The sequence below is a fragment of the Protomyctophum parallelum genome, assembly GCF_964188405.1.
Source record: "Protomyctophum parallelum genome assembly, chromosome: 17".
NCBI classification, from domain to species: domain Eukaryota; kingdom Metazoa; phylum Chordata; class Actinopteri; order Myctophiformes; family Myctophidae; genus Protomyctophum; species Protomyctophum parallelum.
This window is the reverse complement of record NC_139719.1, coordinates 6,790,063-6,817,642: the sequence shown is the minus strand read 5'-3', so window position 1 is coordinate 6,817,642 and position 27,580 is coordinate 6,790,063. Positions and strand designations below refer to the sequence as shown.

Genomic DNA, 27,580 nt, shown 5'->3' with positions numbered 1-27,580 from the left:
CTCCACCAGGGGGCGCTGTGACTTCACACTCTGTGAGTTTTCTTCCGCCAGGGGGCGCTGTGACTTCACGCTCTGTTAGTTTTTCTCCACCAGGAGGCGCTGTGTCTCCACCAGGGGGAGTTGTGGGTTCACCATCTGTGACATTCCCTGTTTTTGGCTGCTTGGCGACCATTGCCACCATATTATCTGTTTTGGCTTTTTGTTTTGCTATTTTTAAAATCTATTATTTTAACCTCCTAGTGGCCAATGACGTTATCTGCGTGTTAAATCAACAAATCCCTCGTGGCCAATGACGTTATTGACGTAGTAGACGTACTGCCCTGTCAGTACGTCTTATTATAACAAAATAATGGAATTTTTTCACTTTTTTTTTTGTTTTTTGTTATGTAATCTACCAAAAACCGGCCGAAACCCGCGCAATCGTGCACGCGCGCCGTCTCTATGTGATCCGCGGCAAAAAATTTGATACTTTTGCCAAAATCAGAATAATGGTACGTTCCCGCCATCTGGTGGCAATTCTGGGTATTACTTTGAAATTGAAAGTAAAACGTGATGTATTTTATTTAGATCGCTGATCCTTCTTATTGCATTAAAATGACGAATTAAGAAATGGGGCATTGGCCAGCATTGGCCAGATTTGGCGACTTTATGAATGGCAATCGAAAAATGTGAGATATGACCACAATGTCACGAAATGTCTCATTTTATAGCTCCAAGTCACTACTTTACAATGAAAAAATAATTATGATTATAGCTTGTTCCATCGTTTACTTATAAGCTTTTTAGTAGACCTTGGTTTCAGTGATAAGTCAAACCAAGGTGTACTAAAATGCTTATTAGTAAACGATGGAACATGCTAGGAACATTGTTATTTTTTCGGTGTAAACTAGAGACGTGCAGCTTTAAAATGAGATATTTCGTGACATTGTGGTCATATCGCACATTATTCTATTGTCATTCAAAAAGTCAGCCAAAGCTGGCCTAAGGCACAATAAGATGTTATTAAGGGTGGCCATAAGTGGGTTTAAAATCGATTATTTTTTTAGAATTGATTAATCGATCAACCGTTTCACCCCTAACTCTCTGTCCTTTTTCAGTTTCACCATCTCTCTTGTGTTATGATGAAGCCTCCATTTAACATCATACAGTAGAGCTCTGTGTGTAATTGTGTTACCACAGTCTTATACAGCCTATGTTGCATAAACGCCGACCAAGGAGTGTTTAGGAAGGCACTCTAGTCAATGTTTTTTCCTGTCACAACAAGTGCTCTCTTTGTCGAGTGTCTCAAAGGGATGTTTCAAAACGTCTCAAAACATGTTTGGCCTAATTGTCATGTCTACTCAGGCTTTTGTCCCCCAGACAGTGCTTCTGACCTTCCTATACAAACCTATATTGCAACTTCAAACTTGTCATTTGATAAATGCACCATTTACCATTTTCCTTCACAGTTACTCATTTTCACAAGATCTTCAACCCTGCTGAATGTATGACTTTTATGTTTTTCCTTTTTTTCCCTCTCTTTCTGCCATTTCTTCTTCTCAGATGGGTTAGTTATAGTGGGTGTACACTCTGCCAAGTTCCCCAATGAAAAGGTCAGTGTCTTTTCTTTGTCCATATTCATTCTGACAACAGCTACAGTCATCAGAAATTCTGATGAATGTTGTTGTTGATTCAAAACCTACTGTAGGTCATGTTGAACCAGTGAAGAAAGGGAAAAATAAATATATATATACACTGTATATATATTTGTGTGCGCATGGTATATATTTGTGTACTACAAGCAGTATTCTCAGTTTGTCACACCACACCACAATAATATTATTGTGTTTATATAATGTTATAACCAGTCCAGCCATTATAAAACATTCACAAGTATATATACTATTCTGTTTCAAAGTTATGAAAATGTTTTCAGCCATTAATGTTTTACAAATATGATGTTTTTAGAAACAAATAATAAACATGACTTTCAACCTGGTGGTTTTATTTTGGGCATGTCAATATAGAAAAATATTAAATTTTTGTACATTATGTGCAAAAACAATTGACAATTTGGTAGAGGTTTCTTCACTTCCTTCACAGGTGTTACCAATGGATGATACTAATGAAGGCTCTGTTCCATTCTGTCCAAACAGAGTCAGAGTGATGTTGTGCATGTGGGCTAATTGGAAACACTCTGCTACACCAGTGGGTCTCAATGTATGGTCCAGGGACCCTCATGGTTCCTTGAGGGTGGTCCAAATGGCCCCTTACGGGTGTCTAAGATTGTACGAATGGTTCTAGTTGGGCGTCCCTGAAACACTTCACTTCTACTTCTACACTAACTGGAATAACAAGCCTTCAGTAGTATTGTTGGTAGTATATATATATGATGAAGGAAGAAGTCCACATATAGATATAGATATCCACATGTTTTGCAGGTAGTGGATCACGTGCGCAGCGCTGTGCTCCGCTACGACATATGCCACCCAGTGGTGAACGACGGCGAGGCACGCCTCTGGCATGCTCTAGAGGTGTCCTGCTGGCCAACGATGGTACTGCTGGGCCCGCGCGGCAACCTGCTCTTCTCTCTGGTGGGTATTTATCTATCACCTGTCATTAGGATTTTATCCATTCCCGTTAGGGCTGCAACAAACCCATCAAACATATAGATGTTTTTGTTATCGATTATTGATAAACGATCGATAATCCAGGTTGTGTTATTAACACAACCTGGGGCCTATTTCACGAAACTTGGATTAGAGATTAAGACGGGCTTTAACACATATCCTGGCTTAACATATCCTGGATCAGTGCTTAACCGGTTTCATGAAAGCTGGTTGATCTTGCCAGATTAACTTAACCAGTTAACCTGGATATTCCCGTTAGGGCTGCAACAAACCCATCAAACATATAGATGTTTTTGTTATCGATTATTGATAAACGATCGATAATCCAGGTTGTGTTATTAACACAACCTGGGGCCTATTTCACGAAACTTGGATTAGAGATTAAGCCGGGCTTTAACACATATCCTGGCTTAACATATCCTGGATCAGTGCTTAACCGGTTTCATGAAAGCTGGTTGATCTTGCCAGATTAACTTAACCAGTTAACCTGGATATGTTGAGGCTTGATTCGGTTTCATGAAAGTGATGCTACATAAGTTACCATGGAAACTAATGCTTTGGACTTAGCCTGCTCCGGACCAGGCTAACAGCCAGGTTTAACCTAATCCTGATGTCTTTACTGTTCATTAAGCAGTCAAACTGATCACAAACCAATGATGTTTTCCAGATTTATTCAATTATTATGGTTTTATGTTGCCTTATTTGTATCGGTCTGCATTAAAGGACTAATTTAAGCACTATATAAAATAACCAAAATATTCAGGCTGCACAACATCATGACAGCTTGTGAGCTTGTAGATCAGCTGCTTTTGGTGAATGATCCCCATGAATAGGTTTGCTGTCGTGCAAGTGCACGGTTAAGAAGAATTATTATATTATATTATTATTATTATTTTTTTGTAAAAGTGAAAACCACTAAATATTACCATTACTCATTGTTTTACAACATATTACCATTGTAACGTTTCACCCACTACTAGTCCTACATACTTACACCTAGAAACCCCATTCAAACCTATTTAGGTTCATCCTACGGTGGACATGTGTGCCTGAAAGGGAATCTTTGAAATGTTTCATAGTTTTAGAAATATAGTGCTTTCAAATTTGAGACATTTATAGGCAGATAGTGGCACTTAAAAAAATCACTTTCACCTAGAAACTCCATTCACACTTTGTACAATTCAGCTTACTGTGGAGACACATGCTGGAACTTTTTACTTTGAAATGTTTTGTAGTTTCTGAGTTATTGAACTTAAACGCCCAATGCATTCTCAATGGCAATAGCACACACTTTGGCATGCTACATGAACCATGACCCGGCCCTGTCTGGACCACAACCCCCTTCTCCAAAGGTAGCTCCCTCAGAGGAGGGAGTTATGGCCAAATATCACAATGCGACAATATCATTATGCTTACAATATTAAGAATTCTGTTTTAAGTTAATAGTAGTGGTAAAATGTAAACTATATTTTTGGGGTAGTTAATCATTCAGTCTATCCACTATTGAGAGTATGTTCTCTCTTTAATTACAGCAGCAGTATTTATTTTAGAAGCTTAAGTCCTTTTATCAATAAGTCTTGAATAGATTAGTAAAGATAATGAGATATACAGAAGGGGGCTGTAATGCAACTATTAAGGATGCAAACTGCCTTAATACCGCATGAAGAAGAAGGATCAGTAAATCTGTGATCCACATAAGGGGTCTAGAGACAAAAAGCCAGACTGTCTATTAAGCCTGGCTTGCTGATCCCGGCTCGCCAAATCCACCAATTCTGAGCCTCGCTTGGCTTTAGTGGAACGGAATAAACCAGGCTGTAAAGATCAGGATTTAAAAAGCCTGGTTTTGGCCTAAATCCTGCATTAGTTAATCCAAGTTTCGTGAAACAGGCCCCTGGTGCTGTGCGAGCGTTTGCATGTGCGTGTGTTCGCTGTGGGTCTGCGATGATGTGACGGGATTTGCGTGTGTGTTGGAACTGTTGCAGGTACCAAGTACAAAGTTACTATCAACCCCTGATGCAGTATACTGTGTACAGCGCATAGCCCAAACTCTGGACTAGTAATCAGTATTCTCAGATTGTCACACCACAAAGAAATATGTTATATATGTACCATCCTTCAAAATTTCAAATGGCATGTCATACTAGAAGATCAGGTTTTGAAATTATACAGTTATCACTTGCATTGCCTGTGGGTGTATTTTATTTAATTTGATTATTAGTACCCATGTCATTGTCAAGTCATGTCTAGGTCTGTCACAATTATGACATAATCGCCTAATCACAATTATTTGAGATAATCACAATTATTTTAGCATAATCGTCAATTGTTTCCATGTTGAAAAATGTCCATATATTTGCAAATATCTTTCAAAAATAGCAGAAATAGCTACTAGATCAACTGTTTCTGCTATTTCTTGGAAAGAAACCATTATTAAACTGTATTAAATGTGTCAGTGATTATTTGTCGAAGCCTACAAAGCCTAAAAAACAGAAATTCTAATTGTAACATACCATTGTTAAATAAATCCCAATTAAATCGTTAATTGCAATTTTTTGTGTGACAATTAATCATCAGCTTAAATTTGTAATCGTGACAGGCCTAGGCATGTCTTTGTATATTTAGGTTAATGTCCAATGTTGTGTTCACAAACCCTAAAAAGGCAAACTAAGGCCTGGGTTACACCTACTGTATCTGGATCTTTTTCAAAACGTACATTTATTTGTGCGTTTGGGCCTTTCAGGCACACGCAAAGGGAGGTTTTTTTAAACTGATAAATACGTTTTCCAAATTTTCCAAAATATCCGGATCAGTGGATCTGTGTAGTCATGCGAAACGGAGCTTTTGAGAAACGATGACGATTAGCGCATATAGTTTTTACTATAATATAGGTGAGAAATGCAGCTTGTGCCTGGAAACTACATGGATATCTATCCGATTGTTCATGTTTTTATATCACTGTGTTAATAACTTATCATTGTTGCATCAACTGCACCACGTCAGCAGCAAGCATGCTCTGTATGCTGCATCCAATAATAATCAGCCTACTAGTCCAGTCCACGGTGGCCACCAGTGGACCATATGGTATGGTATGGTATGGTATGGTAGTGCGGAGGGCGGAGCTTGAATAATAGGTTAATTGCGGACCTACAGATAAACTGTGGATAATGCGTGGCGTGTGCATAGCCATATAAAATAAATTCTCGACAGCTACACCAGCGCACACGACATGGTCCATGGATGTGAGAATCATGCATTTCCTCGCCTATTGTGACACCCCCTACGACGATGAAACATAATGGTCATATTGTTTCATTATAATGTTTTGTCAAAGGATAGAGTAGAGTAGACTGTAGACATGCCGTATTTCGTACTCCGGGGAGAGATAGAGAGAGGTGTGAATGCAATCTTGTGTCGGAATTTGGAGATTTTCGCACATAGCGTGACATGCTGACAGACAATGCAAGAAACATGTTCTACTTCCACTCACAATTTAGGTGGCCTACTTATTCCTTCATTAAAAAATATGATAGGCCTATGCATTTGGCACCTCATAGCTCATAAGTGTAAATATAAAATCAAATATAATATAGCCTACAATTGAAACCTGCTACTGCAGTGATTTTCTCCTGTGTCCAATGTGTTTCCGCGTTTGTGTGTGGACTCGGATATCTTTGCCGTATGGGCAGGGATTTTCTTTTGAAAAAGATCCATATAGGTGTAGCCCAGGCCTAAATGAAATAAATGTAATGTTCAACTCCAAAACATTATTAATACAAGTTATTTCTACAATTTATCATCAACTAAAATGTTAGGGCGGCTGTGGCTCAGGAGGTAGAGCAGGTCGTCCAATGGTCCCTGGGTCGGCGGTTCGAATTCCGGCTCCTCCTGGCCATATGTCGAAGTGTCCTTGGGCAAGACACTCAACCCTACATTGCCTCCAATGAGTTGGTCGGTGTGAGCTTGCCACCATTGGTGTGTGAATGTGGGAAGTGAGGACGCTGGCGTCGACTGTTCGCCGCTTCACCTCCCAATGTATGAATGAATGAACCATTGTAAAGCGCTTTGAGCACTTGGAAAAGCGCTATAAAAATGCAATTCATTATTCATTATGATGAGTGTTAATTTAACATAATTAATTGTTAATTAATTTTGACAGCAAATTTTTATTTAGCGGCACACAGACCGGTGAACCAATAGAATCGACCTGCTGTTTTCGCTGGGAAATTTGAATCCGCCCGTCTAGACCAGAAATGAAAAAAAGACAAGTCGACGAATCTATCACCGATTCCCCTCCCCCAACCCCACATTAGGTCGGCGAGGGCCACCGCGAGCGGCTGGCGCTGTTCACTGCCGAGGCCCTACGCTTCTACGGGCGGGAGGAACGAGGTCTCCTGAAGGCGCACGGCGTGGAAACCAAGCTGTACAGAGACTCTCTGCCGCCCACCCTGCTCTCTTTCCCCGGGAAGGTGGCCGTGGACCGGGGAGCCTCCAAGAGGCTGGCCATCGCCGACACGGGACATCACCGCGTTCTGGTGGTGACGTCCACCGGACACATACTGCACATCATAGGAGGTAAGATCGATCAATCAATCAACCAAAAAAACGAACTATGATGGCACCCAGGACCGAATGGCAACGCAGCCATTCCCTGCGCGAGCGCATGAAAGAAAAGAAAAAAGAAACCCATTGAAAATGTAATCGTGGTTGCGCCAAAAGTGGAACGATACAGGAAGAGAAATATGAGCGTTGCAAAAAATGATCTAACCAGGAAGGGGCCAACTGGAGTTAGTTTAATTTTCCCCCTAAAGCCCTTGAATATGACTGAAGACATGAATATGACAGCCCAACAAAACTTTTCAGTTGTGTGATTTTTCTGTACATTTGCTAGATAGATGGATAGATAAATAGATATATACTTTATTTGTCCTTTCGAAAATTTGTTTTGTGCACGGCATTCATCAGGATACAGAAAAAGAAACTGCCTGGTATTGCAACTGAACAGTCACTTTAATTAAACGCAGCGTTGATTAATTGAGTCGAGGTAGGATGTAAAAGAGAGTAATGAATATAAATGTTTGAAAGGGAACAAGCCACACTTGACAGATTTGACCACAGCATTTATCAAAATGTCCCTATAAATTGTTATTTAGAATTGACAGTCTAAGAATACAATATGTTTTAAGTTAAACATTTTAACCCAGTGGTTCTCAAACGTTTTCGTGTCAAGGACCCCCAATTTGATACAGTAGGTGTGTGCTTGTAGATTTGCTATTTTTCGTTTTATTTGATTTGATTTGATTCATTTTAGATCATATTTTTGAAAATGGCTTAGTTTTAGTTTATTTTCTATTAGTTTTAGTGTTAGTTTAAGTTTTCTTATGAGGTAGTCCGGGGGAACAATACAAAACAAAAGTTGATTAAAAAAATATTGCCATGCATTATGAGCTTATAGATCTCACCAAATATTCGACAGGGTTCATTGAGGTTCACAAAGAAGGCCGTTTGGCAGCTGTAGCCTTCATCAGGGCCTCGACTACGGTAGGATTAAATAGAACTCAGAAACACACGTTAAAAGTAATTAATTGTCTCCACCAGGCCGAAGGCATGGGGGGAGAGTATGTTTTGCACTCCGTCCGTCCGTGTGTCCGTCCGTGTGTGTGTGTGTGTGTGTGTGTGTGTGTGTCCGTCCGTCCTTGAGCAGCTAATCTCGGCCACCGTTAACCCGCTCGATGCCAAATTTTGCACACACACTCCCTGGATGCCAACGATGAACCTCTGCCCCAAATTTTCCATTTTCCAATTCCTGTTTTTAGCTATAACTGCATCGATCTGTATACAACTTATGTATGCACACATGGAAAAACATTGTACCTGCATCCCTCCAACACGAACCTCCTACCCAAATCTTCCTCAACAGCCTGTTATAGCGCCACCATGAGGCCACAACCTGACCTGCCCTGGTGGAGACCTGTGCCGATTGGCACTTTGTCTAGTTTGACATGAACATGACAGGGAGCCAGCTAAGCATTCCTCCACTGAAGCAACCGCAGTCTGCCGAGTCAGCATTTCACCCACACAGAATGAGATGACCTTTTTAGCGATTGAGTAGCTTATTAAAGGTGCGATCCATCATGGAGTGAATCCAGTTCAGAAGAACTGCTTCATGTTTCATGGTCAAGATTCGTGTCAAATCCTGTGTCTAGGTGAGACATGACCTTTGACACAATCGAGAGAAAAAAAAGTATTAACATGCAGTACTCTACCATACAAATTGGACAACATTTTAAACATTTATTAAAACAAAAACGTTACAGGACAAATTGCAAATATTTACACACTTATTATTATTATTATTATCTCATGATGAGCTCATCATGGCGTTCTCCATGATGTCACAGGGCCTGAGAGCGGCAGGCGAGACGGCGACCTATCACAAGCCTCATTTTTCTCGCCGCAGGGCGTGGCCATAAAAGACGACGTTGTGTACGTGGCCGACACGGAGAACCATCTCATCCGAAAGGTACGTGAATAATTCAACTTAATATGTCGTCGCTGTCGGGCCTTTGGTCTCTTGTGTTTTTGTGAATTAACGCCCGTTGATGCTTTTCTTTTGTAGGTAGCAGAACCACAACATTGAAAAGCGTCATGTTTTGAGCTCGTCAATCTGTTGCTTATGCAATTTCTTTATTTAAATCCTGTAAAGTTTTAAACAGTTTTGGACATAATAAGGTTTCACAACAGAGATGATGTGTATATATATGTTTTATTACTATTGATTGATTGAATACTTTATTAGTCAAAATAAATGAGACAGCGCAAAGTTACAGTAAAGGTACAAGGTTAACACAAACAACATCCCGGCGACTTGTTTTCCATTGTGGTCCTATGCATTCAATTCATCAAAAGAGTATTGGAATATTAATACATGTCATCAACAAATACAAATGGCTATATTTACCAAAAAGAATCCCCTCATTTAAATTAATCTATCTCTGTAGTTTCTTTATTTCCTGGGCTTATTCAGGCCAGTCTTGAGAGAAACCAGAGATTTAGTGTGTGTGTGTGTGTGTGTGTGTGTGTGTGTGTGTGTGTGTGTGTGTGTGTGTGTGTGTGTGTGTGTGTGTGTGTGTGTGTGTGTGTGTGTGTGTGTGTGTGTGTGTGTGTGTTAGATTGACCTGTCGTCGGGGCAGGTCAGTACTCTAGCTGGGGTCGGAGTTCAAGGGACAGACAAAGAGGGCGGGGCAATGGGACCCCAGCAGCCAATCAGCTCCCCTTGGGATGTTTGTCTCGGTTCTGCAGGTGAGCGTCATTAGTGTACACTCGATCATGTTTGCAACTTTTTTCGTTTTATTTTTTTCATACATTAATGGCATTCTTTATTCAAATTGCCATTCTTCTTCAAATATTGAGCCAATGAAAAGTATTAACATGAGCTTGTGACTAAATAACTAAATTAGAGCCATTTTATAGGCTTTGTGCGTGTGTGTGTGTGTGTGTGTGTGTGTGTGTGTGTGTGTGTGTGTGTGTGTGTGTGTGTGTGTGTGTGTGTGTGTGTGTGTGTGTGTGTGTGTGTGTGTGTGTGTGTGTGTGTGTGTGTGTGTGTGTGTGTGTGTGTGTGTGTGTGTGTGTGCGCACGTGCGCGGTTGGCAGCCGAGGACATACCCACAGGCTCAACGTGGGATTCCCAAAAAGGCTGGCAGAGTATTGTGCTGTCTCTGCCATAATTGCCAGCCACCGCATATGGTGGACACACTGCTCCTCCTTATACCCATAGAGTACTGAGTGACATGCTTATTGTATGAAGACATATGCCATGAGTTTGTGAATGTAACCTTACTGCACGTGCACATATATAATATTTGTGTCCTTGTACGCTGTCCTTTAAGTGGACGTCAATACGTGTGTGTGTGTGTGTGTGTGTGTGTGTGTGTGTGTGTGTGTGTGTGTGTGTGTTGTGTGTGCGTGCATGCAGGTGGTGATGAGGATAATGTTCTGTGGATAGCCATGGCTGGGACCCATCAGATCTGGGCTCTGTTCCTAGCGGATGGGAAGCTGCCTAAAGGAAGGTGAGATGTTACCCTAACCATATTACCATATTGTACAATCTATTAACCATAAGCACCTTGGTTGTACTAGTATAAAGCCTTATGACACACTGCAAGTGTCAGACACAAGCGATATTGTTGTTTACAACAGCTGCAGTCACACTGGATCTGGTGAGATCTAGTAGATTGGCTATTTTTGGTTACGTTTCGGTTAAAATTTGCAGTGGTCAAACTAGCATGTTTAGAAACATGAACAAAAGGATGAGACCAAGAGCGGCGCTCTTGTAAAAAAGCCTGTAATAAGTCGCTAATGCATTGCAACACTAAAACGTTTGTTGTGGCACAACTGCCTTCATCAGGGTGACTCCCTCAGTCATGTTTCGAAGCATTTTCCATGAAGCCCTAATTGTATTAGATACAGTATGGAAACCCGTTTCACCTGGTTGGTGATATGTAGAACTGCAGGAACAACATTACTTAAACCAAGCTCACAATGCAACACGTTGTTTATCTTTCTCACTGGCTCCGCAACCCAGCCTGTAAGAGTACTTATAGTGACAAATATCATTCTCCCCGCCTGGCTTCCCTGCCCTGAACATATATAGACGCTCGACAAAGCTGGATGCACCACGGTAGTTCGAACCCACAACCTCCGCGGTGGTTGTGGGCAGGCACTTCACCACTGCACCACCCGAGCGTCCCCGCTGTCTCTTCCATTGTGGTGTAGCAGCAATCGTCCGTCCTCTCGCCCCTCTCCTTGCAGTGAGTGCAGAGCAGGTGTGTGCGTGCGCTGGGCGGGCAGCGGCAGCGAGGAGAACCGCAACAACTCCTACCCTCACAAGGCAGGCTTTGCGCAGCCCTCTGGCCTGGCCTGGGCCCCCGAGGAGCCCTGGGGCTGCCTGTTTGTGGCCGACAGCGAGAGCAGCACCATCCGGACCCTGGCCCTGAAGGACGGGGCCGTTAAGCTGCTGGTGGGAGGGGAGAGAGACCCCCTGGTGAGTTGGCCATGCTACATCTTAACCCATTCTGACCTGAGATCAGATTCATACGAGGTTTCCGCCAGACACACACTGGTCTGATGAACCCATTCTGACCTGAGATCAGATTCTAAAAATGTCAGTTGTTCTTCGATTTTTTTCAAAAATAGCAGACCTACAAGCTCGTATCGCGCCACTCGGTGGCGCGATATGAGCTTGTAGATCTGCTATTTTTCAATAGCTAAAGCACGACATGATGCCAACACCAAAATGGGTGCCCGGTCAGAATGGGTTAAAACTCATTGACTGCCAGGTAGCTTATCCATGAATTAATTATTTAGTCACTGCCACAATCTTTTCAGTGCATACTCTGGGCTGTATTAAGTTTTGCGTGGTCATATTTTAATACTGTACTGTACATATCTTGACCACTTAAACTTTACTGTAGTGAACTAATATTTAGTTGACCAAGGTTGTTTCTGTACCTGGTCCGTTTTATTTTCCCCCTACACCAAATCTGTTCACCAAAATAGACAATCTATAAAGCTCACAACACTATTTAGTTAGCTCACACGTTGTGAGCTTGTAGTTACTGTAGATCAAGTGTTTGCACTATTTTCGAATATGTTTCTAAAGCAATGTTGATGATACTCCAGAAATTGGGATACCAGGGTGAAAGCGCTTAAACCGTAGTGTGTTCATACTGTAGTATTATTTAATTGATGTATTATTTTGTATATCTCTGTAATATTACTGTAAAAGATGGATGATCCTCTGTATATTTCTGTAGTATTCTTTTATTGGTGATGTTTTGTATATTTCCGTAGTATTATTTTCAGTGATGTATTGATGTTGTTATTTTTATTCTTGATCAGAATCTGTTTGCGTTCGGGGACGTGGATGGGAAGGGGGTGGACGCTAAGCTCCAGCATCCACTGGGCGTGGCCTGGTCTCCTGAACACAACCTGTTGTATGTGGCTGACTCCTACAACCACAAGGTACACACACCCTTACACTCATCAGTGACAGTTATTTGGATTTAGGGCTCATGTATTGATTATACTAGATATAATATAATATCCTAGCGCCATTTGATGTGTGGCAAATGGGAAGAAGGCAATAGCGGGAGGGCGATGCGAGTGCTGTACTGTACCCCTTTGTACTGTACTGCACTCCTTAGTATTGCACTGTAATGTTGTCCTCTGTACTGTACTGTACTGTAGTCCTGTGCTGTACTGTACTGTACTGTACTGTACTGTACTGTACTGTACTGTACTGTACTGTACTGTACTGTACTGTACTGTACTGTACTGTACTGTACTGTACTGTACTGTACTGTACTGTACTGTAGTCCTGTGCTGTGCTGTACTGTACTGTACTGTACTGTACTGTACTGTTGGTGTTGTTATTGTTGTTCTTCTTCTTACAATGATTATTATTATTATTGTTGTTGTTATTGTTATTATTACATGGATTATTGTTCTGATGTGAGGCTTGTTTGTAAATGAGTGAGTTTACAAATAAGCTTATTGTTATGATTATGATTATTATTATTAGTATTAGTATTGTTGTTGTGATTATTACATGGATTATTGTTGTGATGTGAGCTTGTTTGTAAATGAGTGAGTTTACAGGTGACCATGTATGATACGACATGGGTACACCTTTTAGCTCACATGTTGTACTGTACCCCTTTGTACTGTACTGCACTTAGTATTGCACTGTACTGTAATGTTGTCCTCTGCACTGTACTGTACTGTACTGTACTGTACTGTACTGTACTGTACTGTACTGTACTGTACTGTACTGTACTGTACTGTACTGTACTGTTATTAGTGTTGTTATTGTTGTTGTTGTTCTTCTTATTATTATTGTTATTATTAATATTATTGTTATCCTGCCACACTAATAGACAGCGCAACACCCCATCCTTTGGCCGTCTTCTCCTACCAAACCACACTACTGTACTGTACTGTACTGTACTGTACTGTACTGTACTGTACTGTACTGTACTGTACTGTACTGTACTGTACTGTACTGTACTGTACTGTACTGTACTGTACTGTACTGTACTGTACTGTACTGTTATTAGTGTTGTTATTGTTGTTATTATTATTATTATTATTATAACGCATAGCCAGGGGGTACCCGAAATAATTTCCAGATTAGTGTTTTTTATTTCTCATTTATGCGCAAACATGGTGAAACAACTACAGTCACAGAGAGCAGTGCCAAGCTAGCTGCTGCCTGCTAACGATGCAAACAACAGCCTTGCCTGTCGTGTGTGTGTGTGTGTGTGTGGGGAATAGCACTAATTTTCGACATTTTACTGTGTCATAAATATATTTACATCTGTAGCCTATATTGTGATTACATTTGACCGTACATTTGACTGTTATATTCTTGTGAAATATTCAGTAAAGTATTCTGGTGAAATATTCACCCCAAGTTGATAAGATATGCAGACAATATAATACCAAGAACCCCCAGTTTGAAATGCATTAGGCTACAGACCCCCATTTGATACCATTTGCTCTCTGGGAGTACACTATCATCAGTGTTAATTTAACTCTGAAAATCAGGGTCCATTTGGTTCCATTTGTATGCTGTTGGAGTATGATGACTGTGCTAACAGTATTATCATAAAATATATCTGAGTTTGAAGATTCAAATTATGGATAATAAATAACAATACAACAATATATTTCATATGTGTGAGCTTGTAAAGTAGAACGTTGAACCTAGAGACAGTGTTGCCAAGTCTGTTCATTATAAGCTACTTTGGACTTGTTTATCTGTAAAGTTGCTTTCAAATATTGGTAGTCCTTGACATGGAAATGTTTGAGTTCCACTGCTCTAAAACAACATTAGACAACGAAGTTTGACAGTCAGCACTATAATTGATTATTTTAAGACAAATTTTCGGACCATTTCTGATTTACCTACTTTGAACTGGCCTATTAACATTTTTATAGACCTGGTTGCTTATTTCACTCTCAAATCCACGATATGTGGCAACCCTGGTTTGTTTTGGTTTACGCATGGATGTTTTTTTTGTTGCTTTAGCATCTTTAGCACAGTAGCTATCAGAGGCTGCAGCAGCTGCTGCTGTCATGAATAACAGTATTTAGCGCAAGTTTCCCAGAAGGATATGCGTGGCTGCTCCTCCTCCTCACATGCACGCACGCACGCACACACACACGGCCGCCTCCTGGCCACTATAAGGATATGCGTGGCTGCTCCTCCTCCTCACATACACATGCACGCACGCGCACACACACACACACACACACACACACACGGCCGCCTCCTGGCCACTATGCAGAGGGTACTGCCACACCAGAGCGGAAACCCGTTTTGCGCTGCCGACAGTTTCGGCTGTCGGCTGCCGAAAAAACGGGTTTTTAGACAGCTGGTGGATGGAGAAAATGCTCCACTTCCGCGGACGACTTCCGCGACGGCCAGCTTACATCTGACGCTCTCCCCAGCTTCCATCGTCGGCGGAGGTGGAGCTTAATTCCCATCCACCAGCTGTCTAAAAACAGCTGCGCACACGACGTCACAGCTTTTTCTGTCGGCAGCGCAAAATATTTTTCTGCTCCTGTCTGGAAGGAGCCAGACCCAGCTCCCTGCTCTATGCCCAGCTGTACTGCTGCTGCTGCAAGCAGTGTAGAGTAGGCGTGGCGCAGGCATAGAAGGGCGCCGTGAATTCACGACATTAAGGGGTAAGAAACCATCCCGGTTGCGTGGTTCATGTAACGCATGTGTCACTGTGAAGGACTGGCCCCATTAAGTGAACTTAGTTGGCCTAGTAGACTCCAACATGACGATTTTGACGTAGGCTGTTGAGCTTGAGCAACAACAGCGTGTTTCACAAAAGTAATATTTGTACAGTAAATAAGACATTTTGGTGGGTGAAATGTAGCCTATGTTAATTCTGGGAGCGTGCAGAAATTATTTTGCATAGAGAGATGTGTGGTAAAAGTGTGGTTCGGTCGGAGATAGACGGCGGATAAACAGCCATGTGCTCGTGTACCCCCTGTCTATTAGGGTAGCAGGATGTTATATCAATGTAGTGATATGAGACTACAGTAGATAACGTCTGGGATTTTGGACATCATATTATTGTGATACGATATGATAAGAAACGTGTGTACTTTTGTGACCTTTACCTGAGCATTCTAGGTGTTCTATTATTTGACTTTACTCACTTGGTTATTATATTACTGGTAATAATACATACAATTAAAATAATTGTGTGTGTGTGTGTGTGTGTGTGTGTGTGTGTGTGTGTGTGTGTGTGTGTGTGTGTGTGTGTGTGTGTGTGTGTGTGTGTGTGTGTGTGTGTGTGTGTGTGTGTGTGTGTGTGTTTAATTAAATTAAATTATCGGCCAAGCCAATAATCGTTCGATCCCTAGAAATCATGCTTGACGCTGTATATTATGTATTGTGTGTTCAGATCAAGGTGGTCGACCCAAAGAGCAAGCAGTGCAGGACGCTAGCGGGGACAGGCCAGGCGGGTGACGCCGCCCCGGGGCCCGGCTTCACGGAGTCCTGCTTCAGTGAGCCTGGGGGTCTCTCTGTGGCCCCCGGGGGACGGCTGCTCTACGTCGCCGACACCAACAACCACCACATCAAAGTCCTCGACCTGGAAACACACACCGTCTCCAAGGTGCGTGTGTGTGTTTGTGTGTGTGCATGCATACTGGGTCGATCAAGTCGTGATGCTACTCACGTTAGCATGGGGTTGCTAGGTGATGACGTCAACAACACGCCATCTTGATCGCCTCGTGCACCCGCACCCGCAGCCATCCGTTTCTTTCTATCTCATTTATCTCAAATTCCTTGTCCCAGATGGCATTTTTGGCCTGGGCCAGGCACCTTGGCCGGTCTGGCAGTGTGCCGCGGGTTCGACTCCCGATCCTGGTGGCCTTTACTGCATGTCACCGCCCCATCTCTCTCCCCCATGTCGGCCTACTATCTGTCCCTCTGTGAAAGATATAAAATAAAACATAAAAATAAAAAGGTTTATTCCATGGCCCATAGCCGATGCTGTGATCCTCGCGATGATGGTTTCTCTGCCCTGATGGCAATACCGGAAGTGATATGCAACAACACACACACTAGTTGGACAACATAACATCCCGTCGCAGATTCTTTTCTTCAAAATAAGGGTTGAACAGGGGAAAATCCTGGCAGTACAAGGTGAATGTACCGGTATTAATTGATCCTAGTGGGTAGTGGGTTAATTGAGATATATGTTGTATTCATTCTGTCCAGTTTCCAGTCATTGCCGCTGATTGCATAGACGGGCCGCCCAGCCAGACCCAGCGCAGGGCCAACGCCAGACTTCCCACTTTGCCCAGGTCGGCCGCCAGGGTGGAGATGTCCCCGCTGTGCGTGACACCGGGTCAAAAGGTCACCATGGCCCTGAAGCTGACCCTTCCTCCGGACACCAAGCTCACCTCCGAGGCTCCCAGCTTCTGGGCCCTGTCCGCTGAAGGTAAGAGGAGAACGGCTTTTCCTGTCGAGGACCCCCAAATTGATTTGTTTCGGGAGCTGTAGTTCCAGACTCTATATTGTAGAATAGTTGTCTGGCTACGCGAGGCCATGGCGTCGTAATCTCCCGACCTGATTTTGTGCTTTTGCACAACACCCACACGCAGCCAAGCTAAAAATGACTACTACTGGATCTCTTCTCCACTAGTCCCTAAATGGTGTCTGGATGAATGAACATGGTACATCTACTGTATATAGTGTCTGGATGAATGAACATGGTACATCTACTGTATATAGTGTCTGGATGAATGAACATGGTACATCTACTGTATATAGTGTCTGGATGAATGAACATGGTACATCTACTGTATATAGTGTCTGGATGAATGAACATGGTACATCTATATAGTGTCTGGATGAATGAACATGGTACATCTATATAGTGTATGGATGAATGAACATGGTACATCTACTGTATATAGTGTCTGAATGAATGAACATGGTACATCTACTGTATATAGTGTCTGGATGAATGAACATGGTACATCTACTGTATATAGTGTCTGGATGAATGAACATGGTACATCTACTGTATATAGTGTCTGGATGAATGAACATGGTACATCTACTGTATATAGTGTCTGGATGAATGAACATGGTACATCTACTGTATATAGTGTCTGGATGAATGAACATGGTACATCTACTGTATATAGTGTCTGGATGAATGAACATGGTACATCTACTGTATATAGTGTCTGGATGAATGAACATGGTACATCTACTGTATATAGTGTCTGGATGAATGAACATGGTACATCTATATAGTGTCTGGATGAATGAACATGGTTCATCTATATAGTGTCTGGATGAATGAACATGGTACATCTACTGTATATAGTGTCTGGATGAATGAACATGGTTCATCTATATAGTGTATGGATAAATGAACATGGTACATCTACTGTATAATAGTGTCTGAATAAATGAACATGGTACATCTACTGTATAATAGTGTCTGAATAAATGAACATGGTACATCTACTGTATATAGTGTCTGGATGAATGAACATGGTACATCTATATAGTGTCTGAATAAATGAACATGGTACATCTACTGTATATAGTGTCTGAATAAATGAACATGGTACATCTACTGTATATAGTGTCTGGATGAATGAACATGGTACATCTATATAGTGTCTGAATAAATGAACATGGTACATCTACTGTATATAGTGTCTGGATGAATGAACATGGTTCATCTATATAGTGTATGGATAAATGAACATGGTACATCTACTGTATAATAGTGTCTGAATAAATGAACATGGTACATCTACTGTATATAGTGTCTGGATGAATGAACATGGTTCATCTATATAGTGTCTGGATGAATGAACATGGTACATCTACTGTATATAGTGTCTGGATGAATGAACATGGTACATCTATATAGTGTCTGGATGAATGAACATGGTACATCTACTGTATATAGTGTCTGGATGAATGAACATGGTTCATCTATATAGTGTCTGGATGAATGAACATGGTACATCTACTGTATAATAGTGTCTGAATAAATGAACATGGTACATCTACTGTATATAGTGTCTGGATGAATGAACATGGTACATCTATATAGTGTCTGAATGAATGAACATGGTTCATCTATATAGTGTCTGGATGAATGAACATGGTACATCTATATAGTGTATGGATGAATGAACATGGTACATCTACTGTATATAGTGTCTGAATGAATGAACATGGTACATCTACTGTATATAGTGTCTGGATGAATGAACATGGTACATCTATATAGTGTCTGAATGAATGAACATGGTTCATCTATATAGTGTCTGGATGAATGAACATGGTACATCTATATAGTGTCTGGATGAATGAACATGGTACATCTATATAGTGTCTGGATGAATGAACATGGTACATCTACTGTATATAGTGTCTGGATGAATGAACATGGTACATCTACTGTATATAGTGTCTGGATGAATGAACATGGTACATCTACTGTATAATAGTGTCTGAATAAATGAACATGGTTCATCTATATAGTGTCTGGATGAATGAACATGGTACATCTACTGTATATAGTGTCTGAATAAATGAACATGGTTCATCTATATAGTGTCTGGATGAATGAACATGGTTCATCTATATAGTGTCTGGATGAATGAACATGGTTCATCTATATAGTGTCTGAATAAATGAACATGGTTCATCTATATAGTGTCTGAATAAATGAACATGGTTCATCTATATAGTGTCTGGATGAATGAACATGGTACATCTACTGTATATAGTGTCTGAATAAATGAACATGGTTCATCTATATAGTGTCTGGATGAATGAACATGGTACATCTATATAGTAGCCGAGGTGGACGGGTGGGAAATTTGTTATATATAGTCTTTTTTTTATCGGCCTAAAATATCGTCTATATACAATATTGTCTATAATATTCATGAATCCACTTGCTGAACCGGCTGTCGGTATTGGGATTTATTTTTATAGGGGTTTCTTGTGACCCTACTATGGCAGGCAAAACTGTCAAACTTTTGCTTTAAGTAGCATGTGACATGTCAAATTAGCGGGTTTTCATGATTCTGAATCCATTCCAAGCATTAGTTTTGCACAAAATACACTTCTTGGGCTAAAAAAAACGTCATGACAAATGTGATGAGGTCAGCACATTTTGGGCAAGTGGCTATGGCTGTTTTTAGCCCAAGGAGTGTATTTTGTGCAAAACTAATGCTTGGAATGAATTCAGAATCATGAAAATGTCACATGCTGCTTAAAGCAAACGTAAAGTTTGACATTTTTTGCCTACCATAGGCTGTTAATGGTACGGTCACAAGAAAACCCTTTAAAAAAGACAGCCCAATACCGACAGCCGGTCAGCAAGTGGATTCAGGCCAATAAAAAAGACTATATACCAAATGTCCCACTTTAAACAAAAGAAGCCTTTCAAACACTTTCTCAGAAGACTTAGGCTTTTTGGAGTCAGTAGAAATATCATGTTGACCTTTTACAGAGCTACAGGCAATCTAACTGTGAAATACAAGTCTCAAGTAAGTAGGCTAGCAAACATGGCTGGGAAGATCATGGGCGTGTCCACCCCACCCATCACTCCCCAGGCCATCTTTGAACAAGCAGTGGTGAGACAGGCTCGGAATATTGTATCTGACCCCTTGCATGTATTATACCGAGAGTACGAGCTAATGCCATCCGGTAGGAGGTATAGAACTCCACGATGTGTATATAATAGATTTAAACACTCTTTTGTTCCCCTGTCAATCAAAATGCTCGATCAGAGATTGCCGAATGCACTTTAATGACTATAGTTGCACCTTATCAAGGGAATGTGTGCAATATCTCTGTTTTGTGTATGTGGGTGTTTCATGGTGTTTTTCCTTTTCCTATGTGAACGTGTCTGTTATTCGTATGCAGCTGTGACTCTGTCTCCAAGACACATTTCTCCCAAGGGAGACAAATAAAGATAACCTTGAACCTTGAAGCCTGTCGGCTGCCGGACTATAGTGTCTGGATGAGAAGTGACATTTAGTTCATCGGCCCGGAACACATTAGTAGTATTATTACCATGATCATTAGCCATCTGCTAGAAGTCTGTGTGTGTGTGTGTGTGTGTGTGTGTGTGTGTGTGTGTGTGTGTGTGTGTGTGTGTGTGTGTGTGTGTGTGTGTGTGTGTGTGTGTGTGCGTGTGCGTGTGCGTGTGCGTGCGCGCGACAATTTAGGCATTTAACAGATGTTCTTAATCTAGAGCTATTTACAGTAAGCAAGAACAAAATGTGGCAATACATCAAATACTTAAAAATAGATAGTCATCAAGAATCATACATAAGCGAAGAACCTAACGGTGGAATATCAGATATAATGACACTCTGCGTATACACCAGGGGTCTGCAACAGGCGGCTCTAGAGCCGCATGCGGCTCTAGAGCACACCCATAGTGGCTCCCTGTAGCATTAAAAGTAGCAATACATTATTTTTCATTTATGGTTTCTGTAGGAGGCCAAACGTGACAAGCATTCTTAATATTTATTCTACACATTTTTACAAAATTGGAAAACTTAACTAAACTAAAATTTGCGTCATAGCATGCGACACACTCACTCAGTGCCGTGCCAGCCAGGTGTCTATTATAAACAAACCGGTGGGTGTGTGAGGCTGCTGCCTGCTACGCTACTACGGCTTCTACAGGGAGAGAAATAAAGATAGCCGACGAAAAACAGAGGATTTAACAGTTCGTGGACAGAGGCTTTTGCCTTCACAGCCAATGCAGATTGACTGCCTGTATGTTAAATCTGCAGTGAGAAGCTATCAAACAACAAAAAAAGGAACGTTGAAAGACATTTCCAGGGAAAGCATGCTAAATTCTGCTAGTTTCGTTGCAACCCGGGAGATAATAAAGTTTGGCAAGCTGCATTATAATGCGTACATTTTCTTTGCGGCTCCAGATAGATTTTGAATTTATTTTTGGTCGAAAATGGCTCTTTCAACATCTTGGGTTGCCGACCCCTGGTATACACTATAGAGTGCTATGTCTACATAAAATGCAATCTAAGTTATCTAAGTGTCAGAAACTATTGTGAGGGTCAAATGTAGTAGGATTTGGGAAATAGAGATTGTGAGCTCAATTGTCTTGGTCATCTCAAAAGATTTTTTTTTTTTAATAAAAATAAATAAATAATGTCGTACATTTTAAAACAAACAAAGAAACTTAAAGGGGAATACCACTCATTTTCAACATTTTACTATGCCATTAATATACCTTAGGAGTTGTGTGGAAATAATAAAAAGTCCCCCCCCATTCTGTGTAGCCTAGAATTATGAAGTACATCACAAAGATGTACTTCATAATGTTAGCGATTTTTCAATAGAATAATAGAAAATAATCTATATTTGGCAGCCCTACAATAGTTGTGAAAATCAACTATTCGAGTAGCATTTGTCTGATAGAGCCGAAGCTTTGCAGCTGTGAATGATGTCCAGGAGGAGTTTGTGCTGCCTTGTTGTGCACGCAAATGTTTCCAGGTCTGGGGAGGGGGTTAATCGCTGCAGGTCTAATTTTAGAAACATTTTGATAAGAGGAGATGGACTGTAATGTAATTTAGCCTCTGCACTGCAGTGGCTTACATTGACATTGTGCTCTGATCGCCATCGCAGGCAGGAATGTTAATGGATCAGGCTGGTGGAGCATGACGGGCCTAAACCGCTGTCGATGCCGCTTTCTCTTTTTAAATTTGCAATCGCTCAGCTTAAATACCTCCCCTTTAAGAGAGTGGTTCGCAAACTTTTTGTGCCCAAGATAAATGTATATGTATTTGGCCACAGACCCTCATCTGAAAATATGTGCCAGGGACCCCCAGAAGAGGAGAAAAGCTCACAGCCCGTCACTTTATGCAGCACCGCAAGCTTGTAGATCTGCTATTTTTTAATAGTCAATGTGGTTAAAATGATTGTGATGCTGTATCAGCTACTTTTGCTACGGACCCCATTGAACCCCCCCCTCCCCCAAGGGCCCCTGGGTGTCCCCGCCTCCCCGGACCCCACTTTGAGAGCCTCTGCTTTAAGAGACTTTCAGTGAAAAATTTAATGCCTGAAAATGTCTCCGGCAACTCTCTCTCTCTCTCTCTTGGGCTGCGTGAGTGACAGGCTACACGAACGCTAGCCTACTTTTGCACAGCTGCAAGTGGAGTGAGAGACTCCAGCGTTTCCATAGCTTGAGGGAACAAAACCTTCTGACTGGTTTCAGATTGAAACTTGAAAATAAAATGATCAAAAAAAAGCCATTTCACCAGGTCTTTAGAGACATCATGAAATGGGCTTTTTCCTTGCTTTCACTTTTCCTCTGGGATTGATGGCATCTACTCCCGCAGCTCAGCAGCGCAGCTGTTATTCTTTGTGTGTCTCGTCATGCAGTGAGGCACAGAGAGCCAGTGCTGCTGAGGCAAGGCGGTTTAAGTTACCGCCTTGCCTATTTCTCACCTCATTATGTTTTCAGATAAATATTTATCTGACGTAATGCACCATCTGGACTTCATCCTGAGTTGGATGTGAGTTGGATCTACTTTTTTGGGTTCTTTTTTTTTTTGTAAAATCACAAATCTTTCCTTTTGTGGTCACTGGCACGATATTTTCAGATGGGGGGTCCGTGGCCAAATATATATCAAATTGGGGGTCCTTGACATAAAAACCACCGCTCTTACAATGCCTGAAACGCATATCTTTCCATTTCACAACGGCTTTAACCCATTAAGATCAGATTGCGTGATACCAATGATCCTGTGCTCTTTGTAAAACATTTCACCCCAGGCAACAGTTGGCTGCTGGAGAGCGGGGGTGTGGTCACCGGGGACATCGCGAGCCTATCGGAGCCCCTTTCCGTCTCGACCAAACTCCCGTCGGTCCTCGAGGCTGCCTCCTCGGACCCCGCCCCGTCGCTGACGCTCAGCGTGTGGGTGTACTGCTGCCTGGCCGGGGGCGGGACCTGCATGATGAAAGCCGCCTCCTTCTCCCAGCCGCTCCGCTTCGGCAACCCTGGGGCCGCGCAGGAAGCCGAGGTTACCGTGGAGATGGCCCACGCCTTCTGAAGCCTGCCACGTCGCGAACCCTGAAAGTACTTCACCAGACATTTCTCACTCTTTCTTTAGTGTTTTTGCCCATGTGGGCGTGGTTGTATATGCCTGTCGCTAAGCCTAACCTAAGCTTCACAGAAATTATGCCTAAACCTGACCTCAAGACCACACACCAACCGGGGCGACTCACCTGAAAAAGACGTCCTTGCCATTTCTCACAGTGTCGCCAACTAAAAACAATAATCTCTCAAGGTTAGGGATGGGGATCGAGAATTGATCACAGAATCGATTACGACGTTTTTTGAGAATAATAAATCAACTTAACAATTCTAGCGGGACCTGATATGACGTCACGTCATTGATATCAAATCACTGACACAAACATTTCATTCTAATTAAGGAAGTTATGGAACATGAATTGAATGGCTTGCATGCGCATATCGCTTCAATGTTGCGCATCAGTGGAAGAACTTTGCTTTTGATAGTCTGCAGAAATTAAATGAAAGTGACAGAGACCGAGTATAATAATGGTATTGATAAGCAGGATTGATAAGGTGATCCAAATCGATAACGGTCAATGATCCCCATCCCTACTCGAGGCTGAATTGGTGCAATACCAAACGACTCGACCATTTACCAACTCGCCCCCGTGAAAAGTGTTAATGCAGTTAATTCAGTATTTCCCTCCCTCTCTGGAATCTGAAATTATCTTTTATACTGATTTGATTGTATAGTAGTCGATCTGAGACAGAGACGGTGACTGCTTAATTAAGTTAATTTAGGACCTTCTAGCAGTTCATTTCGTTGTATTAAACACATTTATTCCATGTAGCCCATGTTTTGTAATGGCATCATCATGCTATTATGCCCATGGATATACAGAGTGAACTTAACAATGATAAATTAATATGATAATACCTTTTATATAATCACAAACATAAATTATGTTTGTTATTTACAGCTGAGTAGTGGGGTGAGATGGAAAAGGGGTATCTGTTACCAATTGGTGTCCCAAGCGAAGCCGGTCCAAAATGTAAATCGTAATCATGTGGATTGGAGTGGCCTAACATCTAACCATTTAAGACCTATTCTACAAATGCCTTATAATTCAGTATTACTGAAACTATTTTGTAACACTTACAAATAGCAGATGCACAAGCTTGCAGTGCAGCGGAAAGTGTCACGCTGTGTGAACTTGTACATCTGCTATTTTTGACTAGCCAATGCAAAAATCTAAAAATGACACAGATGCTTCCCTTACTATTCCTTGCAAAACAGAGTTACAACAACTGTACTTTTTCTCGCTCTAAATAGCAGATCTAAAAGCTCACAAGCTGTCGTGTTGCGACTCTTCGTGAGCTTGTAGTTCTGCAACTTTATTTTGTAACTCTCATGCGGTAAGACCGAAGCCGGACGTAAAATGCTGTTGACTGTCAAACATGTAGTGGTTGTACACTGTAACTACACATCTGTGCTGATGGTAGCCAAGGGTTACCATTGGCAACGGTAGTAAATATTAGCTAAATATTAACTAAACTATTTTCAAAATATTATGATGTAACTAAATAATAATAAGTTATATCTTTCAAGGAGATTTCCAGCGGTTTAGGAGATTAGCCCTGCACACACACACACACACACACACACACACACACACACACACACACACGCACACACACGCACTCCTCTTGTAGATGGATGCGGCTCCTACAGAGCAGGCACAACAATGTCCCCCATCGGACACCTCAGGAGATGGAGGGGGGAGCATATTGTGACCATGTGGGTGTTGCCCTGTGTCCACACTGATGCCAGTAATGTATGAGACTGCAAGCATGTCTGTTCTATACTGGATAGAGGTGTTTTATCTATGCACACACATTGCTGTCAGGCAGAAACCTCTTATCTCTATATTTGAGAAACAAATGTTATACTGTATAATAAATTATCACCCTACTTGATACTACAGCGTCACACAAAAGCGTCAAAAGTAGCAGGTCCCCAAGTTCGTTTTGAGCTTGTCGATCTGCTATTTATGCAGGTTTTGAGGTTTCCACCCAATAGAGACTATTTATATTTTCTAATATTTATCGTATTGTCTTTATGTCATTATGTTAACGTTTAAATCGGCTATGTTTTACGCCACCATTTCACAGCAAAGTATAATAAATATTTAAATAGATTTAGTGGATTATACAACATTTTGTTGCATTACCAACAAATCAACGTCGATTTGTTGGTAAGAAATGTTATAAGATTAACCTCCGTGTTCATTAAGTTGGGTTTTTTGCCCAGCCCTCGTGTGGGTTCATGATAATGTTTACATTAAGTCAGAACATATATAGGCTTTCACAAAGGATTGTGCACAAAAATTATGTGTCAGAGAATGGTTTATATTGTTTGCAATAATTAATGTAAATCGGTGATATTCAGAGATTGTGTACGTCCTGGTCCTTTTTGACTGATACAGCCAAATGTATACGTCCTTCGCCAAATTATTGCTATCAGGCTGAACCCTTGTAATCTCCACATTTCATCATCTTACGAATGTTTTAAAGTAAACGAATGGCGAATGAATCGTTCGAAACATTTTCACTGTGTGCGTACGTTTTATAAATGTTGAACTGATGAAAAGTATTAATAAGAGCTTGTGACTAAATAATAACTGCATTGGATCCATTAGAACAACGGCTTCTTTTTGTGCATTTGCGCGAAAGTGTCCACCGGACAGCGACGATATGCAGAAACAATGAACAAGGTGCCTTGCACGGTGTCTCCGTTTTAAATTGTAAAATACTTGTAACTCTGAGCATGTGCAAAAGCCATGAACAGATGGAGAAAGCAATTGATGACGGAAGCTGTCCCCCAGCATCCGTTGTGTGCACCGTAGCATGCAGTCTGCACTGTGTGAGGTGTGAATGATAAGCACATCACTGCAGTGTCACCTCTGCCATAGTCTCACATATCCTGATGATCTGTTGATATCCACATCCAACCTGCCTGGGAAAACCATTCGGAGCTTTAAAAACAAACTGTATAATAATAATTATGATAATAGCTTGAATTCTTATAGCGCCTTTCACGAAAGACCCTTTACAAAATGACAAACGACTGCAGTTGTTGCCATAAGCTTGAGACAATAGATTTATTTTCGAGGTGTAATGTTTAAAAAAAAAAGAATCGATCAGACAGTTTTTGATCAGACAATCGATCAGACTTATACTAGATGCAGGGGTCCTGTAATGAGCTGTGTATTTTGTTGGATAATGGATATTACATTAATATAGCTCTCAAATTGGATCGAGACCCTGTTGTGTTTTTTTTTGTTTACTTGGTAAATGGCTGAGGTGTTCTGGGGAGAGATTAAAAAAGCCTAATATTCACATTATAATCTTTTCGTAAGCTTCTGTTTGATGGTGGAAAACGGTGACGCGTTAACCCATTCTGACCTGAGATCAGATTCATACGAGGTTTCCGCTGGACACACACTGGTCTGATGAACCCATTCTGACCTGAGATCAGATTCTAAAAATGTCAGTCGCTCTTCGATTTTTTTCAAAAATAGCAGACCTACAAGCTCGTATCGCGCCACTCGGTGGCGCGATATGAGCTTGTAGATCTGCTATTTTTCAATAGCTAAAGCATAACATGATGCCGACACCAAAGTGGGTGCCTGGTCAGAATGGGTTAATAGTATCCTCCTGAGCAATAAACAATGTTGTGTACTGTACGATGGAAAATGTATCAATATTTCCTCATTTATTTCCCTGGAATGGTGAGTTTCATTTGACCCCGTAGTGGTGTGCTTCTGATAAACGGTGATTGAATGG

General features: G+C 41.4%; 2 protein-coding genes across 2 annotated transcripts in view; both read left to right on the top strand.

The window, feature by feature from the left end:
* Positions 1–27,135, top strand: part of nhlrc2 (NHL repeat containing 2) — a 35,640-nt gene extending 8,505 nt beyond the window's left edge. Inside the window, exons 3-13 of the mRNA XM_083787151.1 lie at positions 1,543–1,592; positions 2,421–2,573; positions 6,920–7,181; positions 9,008–9,129; positions 9,779–9,908; positions 10,582–10,675; positions 11,418–11,649; positions 12,507–12,629; positions 16,091–16,303; positions 16,912–17,134; positions 23,491–27,135. Coding sequence (XP_083643277.1) covers positions 1,543–1,592; positions 2,421–2,573; positions 6,920–7,181; positions 9,008–9,129; positions 9,779–9,908; positions 10,582–10,675; positions 11,418–11,649; positions 12,507–12,629; positions 16,091–16,303; positions 16,912–17,134; positions 23,491–23,768 — 1,880 coding nt within the window. The 3' untranslated portion in view covers positions 23,769–27,135. The remainder of the gene's footprint in view (positions 1–1,542; positions 1,593–2,420; positions 2,574–6,919; positions 7,182–9,007; positions 9,130–9,778; positions 9,909–10,581; positions 10,676–11,417; positions 11,650–12,506; positions 12,630–16,090; positions 16,304–16,911; positions 17,135–23,490) is intronic.
* Positions 1–27,580, top strand: part of LOC310874993 (nucleolar transcription factor 1-like) — a 499,750-nt gene that overhangs the window by 301,989 nt on the left and 170,181 nt on the right. The gene's annotated exons all lie outside the window — the stretch shown is intronic.